This window comes from Aulonocara sp. 'chitande type north' Nkhata Bay, linkage group LG8 (genome assembly GCF_057382095.1).
Source record: "Aulonocara sp. 'chitande type north' Nkhata Bay isolate Kocher_YH1m ecotype deep benthic linkage group LG8, A_spYH_male_GT1.1, whole genome shotgun sequence".
Lineage (NCBI taxonomy): Eukaryota > Metazoa > Chordata > Actinopteri > Cichliformes > Cichlidae > Aulonocara > Aulonocara sp. 'chitande type north' Nkhata Bay.
In genome coordinates this window covers 24,271,813-24,286,682 of record NC_141351.1, presented here as the reverse complement: position 1 = coordinate 24,286,682, position 14,870 = coordinate 24,271,813, and the positions used below count along the sequence as shown (strand labels likewise).

The 14,870-nt window shown below is 42.6% G+C and overlaps 1 protein-coding gene and 1 long non-coding RNA gene across 2 annotated transcripts; one reads left to right on the top strand and one right to left on the bottom strand.

Annotated features, from left to right (window-relative positions):
• Window positions 1-437: 437 nt before the first annotated feature.
• On the bottom strand, window positions 438-12,893 carry kcnj16a (potassium inwardly rectifying channel subfamily J member 16a). Its single transcript, XM_086304846.1, has 2 exons — window positions 12,814-12,893; window positions 438-3,129 (listed from the first exon to the last, which is right to left on the bottom strand). The coding sequence occupies exon 2, from the start codon at window positions 3,117-3,119 to the stop codon at window positions 1,863-1,865; it is 1,257 nt and encodes a 418-aa protein (XP_086160972.1). The 5' UTR covers window positions 3,120-3,129; window positions 12,814-12,893; the 3' UTR covers window positions 438-1,862.
• LOC147323847 (uncharacterized) lies at window positions 3,891-6,433 on the top strand. The gene is made up of 3 exons (XR_015130845.1): window positions 3,891-4,116; window positions 5,025-5,084; window positions 5,531-6,433. It is a non-coding gene; the product is annotated as an uncharacterized LOC147323847 (long non-coding RNA).
• Window positions 12,894-14,870: the final 1,977 nt, after the last annotated feature.

The following is a 14,870-nucleotide window of genomic DNA, read 5'->3' as shown; positions in this document are numbered from 1 at the left end:
TTCTTGGAAATACTTTTTTTTTTCCACAGTGCCTTCTCCGCATCTCTTCCTCAAATCATAAAATATTTATGCATCTGCATTTTTTTTAACTTAACAAAAAGCAAACAAGTTTCTGTGTGTGTGTGTGTGTGTGTGTGTGTGTGTGTGTGTGTGTGTGTGTGTGTGTGGGAACAAAATGCCAGTCCCCACACGTTTGAAGGCATTTTTGAGGCTCAAAATGTGGTTTTAGTGTCAGGGTTACAGTTGGGTTATGGTTAGGTTTAGGCTAAGGATTAGGGTTAGGCATTCATTTTTGATGGTTAGGGTAAGCAGCTAGGGAAGCATTATGTCAATTAATTAAGATATAAAAATGAGTTTGTTTGTGTGTGTGCAAGACAGAGAGAAAGATGGCTTGACGAGCAGGTTTTATTTAAAATTACTAAACAAAGATTCCTCCACCACAAACATAAAAGAACAGAACATTTTCCCTGTGTGTTATATAAACTTTGACTTACATCATAATATGGGATGTTACTGTAGTCACCTGCATGACTTCAATTTATTTGCCATCAGCAACGCCAAGACTTTAAACTTTACATTAAATATTTGACCTCTTGAGTCAAAGTCATATAGCCTTCCCCTTTAGAGGCTGTTCTTTATTATCTCATCCTGGCTCATAATTACTCATTTTTTAACCTTAAGGACACATACATATGATCACTTTTTCTCATAAAAATTTCTCAGTGCAAGTTTTACAACTTTGTGTTTTTAACACAGAGTGACACCCGCTAAACCCAATCCAGTCAGCATGGTAATCAGTAATCACAGTTACGTGCTTGTGGTTATTGCAGCCTGGTTGTACCCCAGTGTAGTCGAGCGTGGATGAACTCATCTCCAGTGTTTTTCAGATAAATGTTCTGATCCTGTGAACTCTAGTTTTAAGAACTCCACCTAATAAGCGGTAAAAAATGTTGTACTGAACCGGATGCTCAGGTGCTGTACTATCAGTATTATTTTGACAATAAGCCAAACAAGGGTTTGTGTTTACACTGCATTGTTGTGCCCGTGTTTAGACACAGAAACGGTAAAAGTCATTAGTTCAAAAGTGGAAAATGTACATTTCATTCATGAAATTCCTTTGCTGCTTATACAATTTTGGTCACATGGGGCGATCGTGGCTCAAGATTTGGGAGTTCGCCTTGTAATCGGAAGGTTGCCGGTTTGAGCCCCGGCTTGGACAGTCTCGGTCGTTGTGTCCTTGGGCAAGACACTTCACCCGTTGCCTACTGGTGGTGGTCAGAGGGCCCGGTGGCGCCAGTGTCCGGAAGCCTCGCCTCTGTCAGTACGCCCCACGGTGGCTGTGGCTACAATGTAGCTGCCAGCACCAGTGTGTGAATGGGTGGATGACTGGATATGTAAAGCGCTTTGAGGTCCTTAGGGACTAGTAAAGCGCTATACAAATACAGGCCGTTTACCATCTTCCTGCAAAATATTAAAACAAATAAAATTAAGATGTACCAAGCCACGCTCAATGGGGAAGATGTGAGGTCTTATATTGGGAGGCTTCAACAAAAGTTAGAACAATGACCTCTGTCTGCTGACAGCACTGGGTATTTTAACTGTGTTATCTGCCACAAGGACCGTCCAGCTGCCTGTACATAAAGCAAAGGGTTTATCAAGCTTCTGTGAGGTTAGAACTTCAGAATCTGGATCACCACACCGGCTATCGTCACCTACTTTTGTAAAGTCAAGTGATATTTCCAAAAGCCTGTCTATATTTGAAACTATTTATCAATTTCTCAAGCTGCACAAGCTCAAACTTTGTCCCATCATGAACACCATTGCAGGATTCTTTGATGAAATAGAATTTCACAGCTTTGCTTTCAATTTTCTTCACTTGACTGATTATTTGGCTGAGTCAGAGTTTCTTGATCCTGACTATTGTCTGATTGAGATGGTGCAACACTTGGTATAGGTTGGCTGTCACTCACAAGTTCCACCTTTACCATCGGGGGTTTCAAATATTTATCACGGTGATCCTGAGATGGCGATTGTGAAGGGAGCCGTGGGGAAGAGCTGGGTGAATGTCGAGGTGAGTGTCGTGTGAGCTGCAGTTGCTTCTTCTCTTCGAACTCCTTAGCGCTAACCAGGGGGACGTGTATCTTTTCAGTGCGATGGAACAAGTTGTAATCCACCCTGTAGCTCTTCCTGCCGACTCTGATCATCTCCTGGAACAGCTGACCCCAGAGGATCTCGTTTGGAGTGTAAGAGGTTCGCGTCTGATGCAGAATACCTGTGGAGTCATCTGTGTAGGTAAATGACACAACCAGTTCAAAGTCTGCTCTCTGCAGATCAGCATAAGTCATGGAGTACAGCGGGCTGCCAGGTTCAATCTTGTGATAGATGGTGGTTGGTGTGGCGAGGATGATGTCCTTCTGCTGGATGATCAAGTCTTCATAAGTCACATCAGCTCTCCCAGTGGCGTGCATCGTACTGCGGACTATCTGGGCGGTAGCTGTCCCCTCCACCAAGTGGTACCTGCGGAAGTCCCCAACTCTCCAGGAAAGATAAATGTAACCATTACGAAGGTTGATGACAGCACGGTTGCTGAAGCCCACCGTCTGCGCCCTCTTTCTGGCCGAGGCCATTTTGGCAACAGCAATTCCAATGACGAACGTATCAATGAAGCAGCTCATGACGTCTTGTATGGTGACGATGATGATGGCATGCATGCAGTTCTCAGACATTCCTCTGAATCCGTAACCAATGGTGGTCTGAGTTTCGAGCGAGAAGAGGAAAGCGGCTGTGAAGCTGCGGACTTCAAACACGCAGGGTTCAGTGTTGGGATCCTTGATGTCTCCATTAGCGAGAGCGATGACCCAGAAGAGGATTCCAAAAAAGAGCCAGGACAGAATGTAAGAGAGAGCAAAGATCAGAAACATCACCCTCCATCTGATCTCCACCAAGGTGGTAAAGATGTCGGTCACAAACAGCAGCCTCTCCTCAGGAACATGGCGGAACATGATGTTAGAGCTGCCTTCTTTACGTACGTAGCGGTATTTGTTGGGTCGGGGTCCATTTTCGGTCTTCATGGGGATTTCATCAGTGCGGCTCACAGACGTATACTGTCTGTGATGCATCTTCCAGAGGCTGCAGGGAACATATCAAAGATATCATATGCAAAAATGCAAAAACAATGACAAAGACAATAACAGATCATTCTTTGATGTTGCAAGGTGGTTAGTACCATGACTAGAAGGTTCCTGGTTTGAACTTCTGCTCGGTTTAATTGGTGAGTCTAAATATTTTTAGGAGTGGATGTGAAAGTGAATGGTTCCCCATGGACTGCCTGAGATCTATCCCACCTTATGTCCAAAGTCAGCTTGGAGAGTCTTTGTAAGGGATAAGCAGTTAACAAAACGTATGGAACGATGGATATTCTGATATTGTCATTGAATAACCACTTAAGTATTTTTTAAAGGAAAGATCCAACCATAAACCATCGTTTGCATTATGGTTTTAAAATATGAGAACATGTTGCTTTCCCTGCTCTTACCTTACTTTAAACAGTATATTTGAATTTTTTTGGCCTGTTGGGCGGATAACACAGGATATTTGTGCAAATCAACTGTCTTCAGGATGTTTTTCTTTGGATTAATCTTGAAAATAGCAAAAAAATTAAATTAAATGATAATAAAATCATTTGTTTGGGGTTTTTTTTTAAGCTAGAAAGGCTGGATGTGTCATGGTCTGTGGGAGTGCCTGGAGGGGTTTTCCTTCTGTGGCTGCTGAGCCATCCCTTGGGGGCGGAGACTTCAGTGCTTCACCTGAGCCTCATCTGCGAGCAATCAGCGGGAGACCTACTTAAGCTGACTCAACTGGCTCCTCTTCATCAGTTTGTTCTACTCTTCTTGGTGATAAATGACGTTTACCCTTCGTGGTGGTCCTTGTGTGATTTATCTCTTGGAGTAATTTCTGTCCTCCCTTCATTCAGCGGAGTTCCAACCCTGGCTTCACCTTACTTGGACAGTCTCTGTCTCCCAGCCTGCCCTCCGACCTCCACGCTTCAGCTTGAGACCCTCCAGATGCTTTCCACGGACCTATCTCCCCTCAGTGATACTAACCCGGTCTGGCACAGTAAGGCAAACAATTCTTCAGTTTCTAACGATCAAGCTCCAGTTTTCTCTTCAGACTATAACTACCTCTCCCTCTGTTACAGAATATTCCCCCGGCTCTCTGACCTCTTCCCCATTCCTGCAACTAGCCTTATTGGGCCTCACTCGTTACTTTAGGTCACTGTTCCAATTAAGTATCACTGTAAAGCACTCCTCGCCTGTGTTTGTCTGCGTTTTCGGGTCCACTTAACTGGACAAACCTTTCAGTTCATGACAGGATGGATAATCGTATCTCCCAGATCTTTAGAATTTACCTCCTAACTAACTTTGAATCAGTTCCTGACAAGAGTGTTAAAATCAACAGCTTTCTATAGTTTGCCACTTTGGACTGAGAGCTGTGCAGTTGGTATTGTAGTTAAATTGACCCAAAACCTGAGTGAAGGTCATTAGAGTAATGCAGGTCATGACAATTGGAGCCAACAGACAGACAAGCAGACGGGCAAGTCTGCAGACTGAACAGCCGCCGTCTGATGTCTGACCTAAATCAGGAGTCCAAAAATTGTGACACAAAAATGCACATTTTTGTTAAGGCTCTAATTACACTTCTGCACATGCACCTGAAATATCCTCATTTATATTCAGCTCCATATCCATGTTCAAACTGCCTCAGGAGAGTAGCAAAGTGCTAGATAAGAGTCGATCCATTTACTATTACCATTCATAAAGACAAACTGAATTAATTTTGACTCTACTGCTTATTAGCTATTGAGTGTTTTTGGTGTCACGATAAATTTCTGACAAGAAGCAGAGATGTGATATACATAAAGCTGTTTAATTATTTAACATCCTCATTTGGAACATCCCAAAGGGCTTTTTACTGTGAGAGTAAAATGCCCGCCCTCTTCCATTTTCCACTTTCTCTCTTTCCAGACTCTGATGCTGGAGGAATCAATTAAGAGTGGATGTCTCCCTGTATTGAAACATCAGTTGGTAATCTCCAAGGTTATGTCATTTGTGTGGTATTTTATAATTTTGTCTTCATTGTAGATTTGTTCTGAAGGTGTATTTTTAGGCAGCAATATGGGAATGTTTACCATGAATGATCCCACTTTTCCTGCTATTTGTGTTAATATGTTTAATCCTAATGGGGCAGTTGCCTGGAGATACAAAACTCACTGCAACAGTGCTTGCTCGAGCTGCCACTTCTTTAGCTTCTTACTTAGTTTTTGTTTAATAAGCCATTGCTAAGGTCATGGCATTCATGCACCTTCAGGCAGTAGTGGAATAAATCCATTAAAGGCTCATCTATTACGGTAATCATCATTAGACGATTAAAAGTTCTGAAAATGCATCAAACAGAAGATTTCATGTGAATTGTGCTGTTTTATCTTGTTTTATGCCACAGATTAATGTCTTTTGCACATATTTCCATGCAGAGTTTTGCTGCTGTCCAAAATCAATGGCCCAAGATCCTTTTTTTTTCTGGGTGGAGGTCAAAGTACTGTCAGAGGGCCAATAAAGGAAACACCACTGCATTGAACTGGTCAAAGTTAGCAGGGGAAAAATTAATGTGGAAACTGGAATAGTGTCATGGTGCGATCACGGGCAGAAGAAGGATCAATCACAGCCAAACCACTGAGAGCATCCTCTACGCCCAAAACAAATGGGTTTTGAATCACCGCTATCTGACTGAGTGAACCGGGCTCCAGTCACAGACTCCACTTTCTTCTGGCCACAGTGAACATCCCCACTGCCAGAGCATGGAGCTCGCTCCATGAGGTCATAGAAACAACGTCCTGTTAGCTTCCCATAATCCCTTCCTAAATACCCTGATAATACAAAAAGAGAAAAGTGCAGCTTCCTACTGGAAAGTAACTGACACTGAGTTACTGATTCATTTGTAGGTTATCAATTTGAAATCTAACTTTTAGTTCCCATGTTTTTCAGAACACTAGAAAAGTGAAGGCAGTCATCGACTGTTCATTAAGATGTGTCAAACGATTCATGTATTTGATACTTTTCTTTAGTCGTATAGATTTAAGCTTCCAACAAATACTCAGTTTACATGAAACAAAGTGAAAACCACGTTCGTTACTGAACACTGGTCGTTTCAGACTTAGATACAGTAAGTCAGTCCACCACTTTGGTCCATACCAAGATATGTAAAACAATTTCAATGACTGAATAGCTGGACTGCTAAGATATTTATTCATTTTTTTTAGATATTCGTAGTGTTCAAATGAATAAATCTGACTTTATTTTGGTAATCGTGCTGCTTTTTTCTTTTAGCAGCTCCAAGTCTGTCAAACTTCTCAGTGATTCTCTGCAAGATCTCAGCGTTTTCACTGAAGAATGTCCACTCTCAGGACTAGTAGCATTCATAGGCTTTAGTACATGAGTCCTGACTTTTGCTCTCGAGCTGTATGATACACATTATTAGGTATACATACACTCAACAAAAATATAAACGCAACACTTTTGTTTTTGCTCCCATTCCCCATGGGATGGACGTAGAGACCTAAAATTCATTCCAGATACACAATATAACCATCCCTCCCAAACAGTGGTCACAAATCAGTCCAAATGGCACATCTGCTATATTGAGATAATCCATCCCACCTCACAGGTGTGCCACATCAGGATGCTGATCTGACATGAGTAGTGCACAGGTGTACCTCAGACTGCCCACAACAAAAGGCCACCCTGGAATGTGCAGTTTTTTGCGCTATTGGGGGTCTGGGGACCCAGAACCGGTCAGTATCTGGTGTGACCACCATTTGCCTCATGCAGTGCAACACATCGTCGCATGGAGTCTATCAGATTGTCAATTGTGGCCTGTGGAATGTTGGTCCACTCCACTTCAATGGCTGTGCGAGGTTGTTGGATATTCGTGGGAACTGGTACACGCTGTCGTATACGCCGGTCAAGCACATCCCGAACATGCTCAATGGGTGACATGTCCGGTGAGTATGCTGGCCATGCAAGAACTGGGACATTCTCAGCTGCCATCTGCCCTGAACAATGTGAACCATGATTCATCCGTGAAGCGCACACCTCTCCAACGTGCCAGACGCCATCGAATGTGAGCATTTGCCCACACAAGTCTGTTACGGCGACGAGCTGGAGTCAGGTCAAGACCCCGATGAGGACGACGGGCATGCAGTTGAGCGTCCCTGAGACGGTTTCTGACAGTTTGTGCAGAAATTGTTTGGTTGTGCAAACCAATTGTTCCAGCAGCTGTCTGGGTGGCTGGTCTCAGACGATCTTGGAGGTGAACCTGCTGGATGTGGAGGTCCTGGGCTGGTGTGGTTACACGAGGTCTGTGGTTGTGAGGCCGGTTGGATGTGCTGCCATATTCTCTGAAACGCCTGTGGAGACGGCTTATGGTTGAGAAATGAACATTCAATGCACGGGCGACAGATCTGGTTGACATTCCTGCTGTCAGCATGCCAATTGCACGCTCCCTCATTGCTTGTGGCATCTGTGGCATTTTGCTGTGAGACAAAACTGCACATTCCAGGGTGGCCTTTTGTTGTGGGCAGTCTGAGGTACACCTGTGCACTACTCATGATGTCAGATCAGCATCCTGATGTGGCACACCTGTGAGGTGGGATGGATTATCTTAATATAGCAGATGTGCCCACTACCACACATTTGGACTGATTTGTGACCACTGTTTGGGAGGGATGGTTATATTGTGTATCTGGAATGAATTTTAGGTCTCTACGTCCATCCCATGGGGAATGGGAGCAGAAACAAAAGTGTTGCGTTTATATTTTTGTTCAGTGTATATAAGTTGCAGGGTGCTGCAGTGGTTATCACTGCTACATCACACCAAAAAAGATTCTGGGTTTGAATTCAGTGGCCATCGTGCTCCTTTCTGTGTGGACATTTTGGGTGCAGCACCATATGCTACTAAAGCTACAGTAACTAACTGCCAACTGATTGTGGAGTACACATTCTTTCTGTAGTGAGCATCAGTTGTTGGGATTCAAGATCCTTTATTTGTCACATGCATAGTTATACGAGTACAACACGCAGTGACATGTATCCTGACACGCTCCTCGACTGTGCAAAAAGCGAGAGAACATTATATACATTTAGTGACTCTATACAGGGGGACATTATGTGCAGTAAGTAGCATTATACGCACTGGGCGCGTCACTGACCGGTCTCTAGGCATGCTTCACCAGGGTTTAGCAATAAGTGACTGCCAGCAACAACTCGCTAACTGTTTGGGAAATACCGCTTTGTCTCTTGTGGCCCGTGATTGGCAGTCAATCGCCCACCACTCTCAAGGTCTGTGTGACATGACCTTAGATTAACTGATTGGCTGTAACTGGCTGAAAGTATGATTGAGAGTATGAATGAGTGTCTTTGTGTTAATTCTGTGATAGACTGGTGACCTGTCTAGGGTGTACCCCACCAAATCCCTGCATTGGTTATGCAATTTAAAAAAATAATGGACATTTATGGTGCATATTAATCCTGGCATAAGAAAGATAACGTGTGTATGTTAGTTATGCTGCAATAGGCCTGCTGAGCATTTCCTGTTCACTCACATATTTTTATTCCCCTTTGCATTTAATCATCAGTTATTCTCAATATCTGGCTCTCTCTCTCCCTCCCCTCAGCCCATCCTCTTGAAAGGGAGTTTTTCCTTCCCACTGTCGCAAAACTGTTTCATACAATCACCCGATTGTTGCGGTTTTCCCTGTATTATTGTACAATCTTTATCTTATAATAAAAAATGCTTTACGGTGACTGTTGCTCTGATTTGGTGCTGTGTAAATAAAGCTGATTTGAATGTAAAATTTCAGAAAAATTTCAAATAAAAAAAAAATACAAATTAAAATGAACATGGTAAACATCTTGTTGGCCACGTACACAAATTGGGAAAATGCACATTAGATTTAGGTAATGTACATCTTCACATGTTTTGCAGCTACTGTTAAGAAATATTTTTTCTTCTCCTTCAGTCTAGACACCAGGACACGATGAAAACGAATCTAACAACGAATATTAAATGGAGTCATTAAAACTGCTCTTTAAGAGTAACACAAGCAGACAAGTTAAATTAAGATACTTTCATCTTGTTTCATGTGGTCAGCTAATAAATATAATTACTGCATTATTAATTTGACATTTCTTAAGGTGATGTAAGTGTTGTCAGAGTGAATTTGATCATAACAGGAAGTGGAATGTCAGGCTATGAAAAGACCTTTTAATCAGGGCCCAATGTGTTTTTAAATGTTTCAAGATACTAAGAAAAACAAAACCTGTTGCAGTCATGCGATGAATATACTGTACTGTAATCTGAGATTGCTTTGTTTCTCTAGGAAATGATAGACAGTCGTCGGAATATTCTTAGCAACGACTACAGCGGCATTCAGACAGGCCTCGCAGGTCCCTGTGAGATGTTGACTCATGAGGTTGGGCTGTTTTCACCACAACCACTTTGCTTAATTCTGTGTTCTGTGTACAAAACACAGCATCACACAGAACAACCAAAACACATCCTGACCTTTGGCATGACGTTTCCACTGCACTCAGAGTTGTGATACTTTATATTCCTGAGGTTTATGTCATTATCTTTGCAAACATTTTTGATAGCATCCTTTTGTGTTCTAAATTTAGCCTAAATGTCTAAGAATCAAAGGATGAACTCTGGGAACAACTTGGGCAATTGGCTTGTTTCCTCTCTTGCTCGGGGCACTTACAACTCCATTACATGCTCACTTACTGCAAATGACACTGTGCCACCCATTTGCGGTTCACTGAAACAGAACCGTGTATACGGGTGGCTAGCTCAACTCTACCCCGGAGCTTTCTGCCACCTCTAATGACCTTCAAAGCCTCCAATCTTTTGGGAATATTTCCAGCTCCCTTTAGACTTGCATTCAGTTGTCATTGAGCCTAGCTGCAGGAGGTTTAGTGCCTGAAGTTTTTAAATGCACAATAAAGGATGTTGGTCATTTTTAAGCAGCCCACTCCTGAAGGTTAATGGTTTATTCACGCTTCAAATACCACATAAACGAAACACGTGTTTGGATTTGTGTTCGCTTCATCAGAGACAGTTCTTCATATTTCAGTATATTTCTACTAATTTTAGTTTCTACCATCCTATTACAGTGTCATTGTTCAGGACTTATTTTTTTTAATTGTAGACCTGGGTAATTTAATTTAGAATAGAATAGAATAGAATAGAATTCAACTTTATTGTCATTGCACATGCACAGGTACAGGGCAACGAAATGCAGTTTGCATCCATCCAGAAGTGCTTTAGTGATATAGATATATTACAATATATATTAGCAATAGTATAGATATGTAAGTATATTACAGAAATGGGTCTATTATGGTATGTTATAATGTACACGGTATGAAGTATGTTGTGAATATTCTATAACTATAAGTATGTACAGGCTGTAGTGAGTACAAGCTATGTACAGGCTATGAACAGGATATAAATATGAAAAACTATACAGAATATGAAATAAATAACTTTAAAGAAATCTGAGATATACAGCTATACAGAAATGGGAACTATGCAAGTTGTAAACAGTTGTAGGATTAAAGATTATTGAATGTACAGAATGATTATTTACACAGAGCTATACAGTAGTGCAGTTAAGATAAGTGAGGGTGTAGATAGTTTCTACAGAGGCTATATAAAGTGCTGGTGGTTGTGAGTGGTGGTTCACTCCATGTTATTATTGTGTGTTTGAGGGTACAGTTGTCCATTGTGGGTGTGTGTATGTTCAGTCCATGAGTTTAACGTGGGTCAGATGTCAGGAGGCAGAGTTCAGGAGTCTGACAGCTGTGGGGAAGAAGCTGTTCTGGTACCTGGTGGTCTTAGTCCGGAGGCTCCTGTGGCGCCTCCCAGAGGGCAGGAGGGTGAAGAGTCCATGTGATGGGTGACTGGGGTCTTTGATGATTTTCCCAGCCCTTTTCAGACACCGCTTCCTGTAGATGTCTTTTATGGCAGGAAGTGGTGCTCTGGGCAGTTTTCACGACCCTCTGCAACGCCTTCCGGTCCGAGGCAGAGCAGTTCCCGTACCAGACTGTTATACAGTTGGTCAGGATGCTCTCGATGGTGCAACGATAGAAGTTCACCAGGATGTCTGAGGACAGGTGGTTCTTCCTCAGAGTCCTCAAGAAGAAGAGGCGCTGGTGAGCCTTCTTGACCAGCTTGGAGCAGTTGGTCGTCCAGGTGAGATCCTCGGAGATGTGGACTCCCAGGAACTTGAAGCTGCTCACACGCTCCACAGCCGTCCCCTTAATGTGGATGGGTGGATGTGGGTCAGCATTCCTCCTGTAGTCCACGATGAGCTCCTTGGTCTTCTCGGTGTTAAGCAGCAGGTTGTTTGTGTCGCACCACTCAGCCAGACGATCCACCTCCTCCCTGTAGGCGGCCTCATCGTTGTCACTGATGAGGCCAATCACCGTGGTGTCATCTGCAAACTTAATGATGGTGTTGGAACCATCAGCAGGTCTGCAGTCGTGGGTGAAGAGGGAGTAGAGGAAAGGGCTCATCACACAGCCTTGTGGTACACCGGTGTTCATTGTGATGGTAGATGAGCAGTGGTTATCCAGCCGGACATGTTGGGGGCGGTTGGTCAGGAAGTCCAGTAACCATTTGCAGATGAGGGAACTGATACCCAGGTCTGTCAGTTTCCTGATGAGTTGTGAGGGGTGGATTGTGTTGAATGCTGAACTGAAGTCTATAAACAGCATTCTGGCGTAGGTGTTGTTGTTGTCCAGGTGTGAGAGGACAGAGTGCAGTGCGATGGAGACTGCATCCTCTGTGCTCCTGTTCTGGCGGTATGCGAATTGGTGGGGGTCCAGGGTGGGGGGGAGACAGGATTTGAAGTGTGCTAGGACCAGCTGCTCTAAGCACTTAGTGATGATGGGGGTGAGTGCTACTGGGCGGTAGTCATTGAGGCAAGATGGGTTGGAGTTTTTGGGTATCGGGACGATGGAGGTGGATTTGAAGCAGGCCGGTACCACAGCGTGGGCCAAGGACAGATTGAATATGTCTGTGAGCACTTAAATGTGTTGTGTGACTTTTAAATTTTGCTACAACTGCACGATCTTTCTCCATAACCAGCATGACCTTTGCAGTCTGCATTCTTGCTTGTTTGAATGTTCAATAGACACATATTTATAAAACAGTCAGTGCTGCTGTGATGAGCCGTGCCACCTCTTACATTCACCTCATCTCTTTACTTTTGAAATTAATTTCCTGCATCGCTTAAAACACATGTGATGTTTAAAGTAACCCTCCAGGCAAAATCAGATTTCGTTGTGAAACACGAGTACAAGCATTACTTATCACCTTGACCACATCTCGTCATGTACTTTGTTTTTTTTAAACAGCCAGGCGTTGTGTTCCTGCTCGTACTACTGAAGCTCAGATTACCAATTGTTCTGCGTACTTCTTGCAGTAGAAGTTATTCATCTAATTATAAGAGCCTCAGGCAACCAATAGGTAACACCAGTGCTTATATAGTATACAGTAGGGAATTAGCTAAATGGGCAAAGACGTTTTACCATTTTTATCTAGTAGAATAAAATTATTTCTTTTATTCTTTGAAGTCTCTAAATCCATATTTAATGTCAGTTCCATCAGGCCTGCAGATCAGTTTGACACTCTGACACTGACATTTCTGATTAGCAAAACAGTAAAAATATAAAGACTTGACAGATCAGTTCTTACCTTTCTGTAAAGTTAAATGCTGATCAGAGTGCAGGACTGTCTGTACCTGGGTTGAGAGGTTCTCCGAGCAGCCACCTGCTGGAATGAACCAGCCCACTCGCCACTGTAAAAAACAAAGATTAACACCTCCCTTTAGCATCTTGTGATGTCACACAGGCAGGTGAGCATTTGTAATTTTGAAGGTGTGTCTATGCAGAGTAAGGAGGGCAGGAGTGCGTACATGTAGATACAACTTGGGCTTCGCACATGTTTCTGTTTTGCATGTCCAGATCAGTTAATACAATGCATACAGCTGAGTGCAAAAGTCTTGAGCCACACCTTATTCCTTTTGTTCCATTCTGTCGAGATGATCCCACACTGCTTTAATAACACTAAAGTGTTTCAGTTATTGGCATATTAAAAGAATAAGTCTCTGATAATCAGATGCTTTCCAGATGATATTGCATGGTGGATCACAAAATCACAGTACTTTTCTGCTCATTGTTCCGTTAGTTTTTGACGACGTCTCCAACACCACTGACTGAAATGCAGCCCATGACAGAGCCTCCACTGTGTTTCACAAATGCTGTTGGACCTCTCTCCTCCATACATGTTGATGATGACTTGAAACAGAAATTAAAAATTTGGATTCATCGCTCCATCAGACCTGTTGAATCAGTTTAGAGAGCATTTCTGACGAGGCTTTAGTGAACATTAGATGGATCAATTTAAGGGTCAGATATTCAGGTCTCTCAGGTTTTTGAAGAACCTGATTTTTTGGTATTGTTCATCTGCTGTAGATGGTACTTTCTACATAACTAAACATTAACATTTTATATCTGTCTAAAGACAATATTTTTTAGTTTCACACACTCACACACACAATTTAGAAAAATTTGTAAAAACAAACAAAAAAATACAGGTAAGATTAGTGCTTGAGTAACCTTGATATGCATCTGCAAGCTGCTTTGCAACCCAAGTGCACTCTGTGTCTGACTTAATCAAAGTCATATCTGTTCTCATCGATGCCTGCTCCGTTCTGGAGGTTTATACTATAGCCGTGCTGTTAGATACATCATAAATAAATGCAACACATCAGTGTTCTTTTGACTATATGTAAATACATTTCTGTTATGCATCCTGAAATGGTTTTGGTTACAAATTTCATCAGACTGATTCAGCAAGCGTGAACGGAGAAAATGCAGAACAGTAAAAACGTAGCCGCTAACCCATAACCGATGTGTTATGGGATTAGCTGTGAATTATAGGACTTGAACAGGAGGCTCAAAAAACAGTGAATAATAACAAGGCCGGAGCGGTCACACTGAGAATGTTACAGGTAAGAGTGTGAAGGAGCACATGCATGAACATCTGCTGGTAACAACACCAGCAGAAACGGTAATAATTCTAAAAATGTTGCAACAGCCAGCAGAATGTTAACTTAAATGTTTCCAAGGACGAGCTTTATTGGAGGCTTGGTTGCCATGTCACTTTCTTCACGTCATCTTTACAATCTCAAAAAGCTCTCAGCCTTTTGATTTCACCGCTCGTCATACATTTATGTCGTTATTATGCTTCAGGTGGAGTCTCTGTCTGAGTGATGGCGTGGGACCTCTACCTGTGAGGTTTGATGTTTCCTCGCAACTTTCCTTAGTTGACGAGGAATCGGTTTATTTGGTGTCAGCCTGTGAATCAGTCCTTCTCTTCGGCCTTTGGCTGTGCACGAAAAAGAAAACAACGTTTAGCTCATCCGCCTGCATTCACAACAACGAGTTAACAACTGGTGAACTCAGTGCTTTCTTGTACCTCTCTTTTTGAAAGGTCTAGTGTAAATTCCCTTATTCCCAGCGCTCAACTCAAACATCTAATCTCTTACTTAATAACTGCTCTGCTATTTCAGTCTTCTTCCAGGACCTAAAGCATGACTCAGGTTTCAAACAGGGAATTCTTTTGCCTGCAAGCCTGTGTGTGGTGGTGGAGAAAGCATTCATAAATCTTACTTTGATTGTACATGCAATCCTTTTCATATAGCTACAAACAAATCTGGGACTATGGAAATTAGAGCCTGCTGTTAGGTC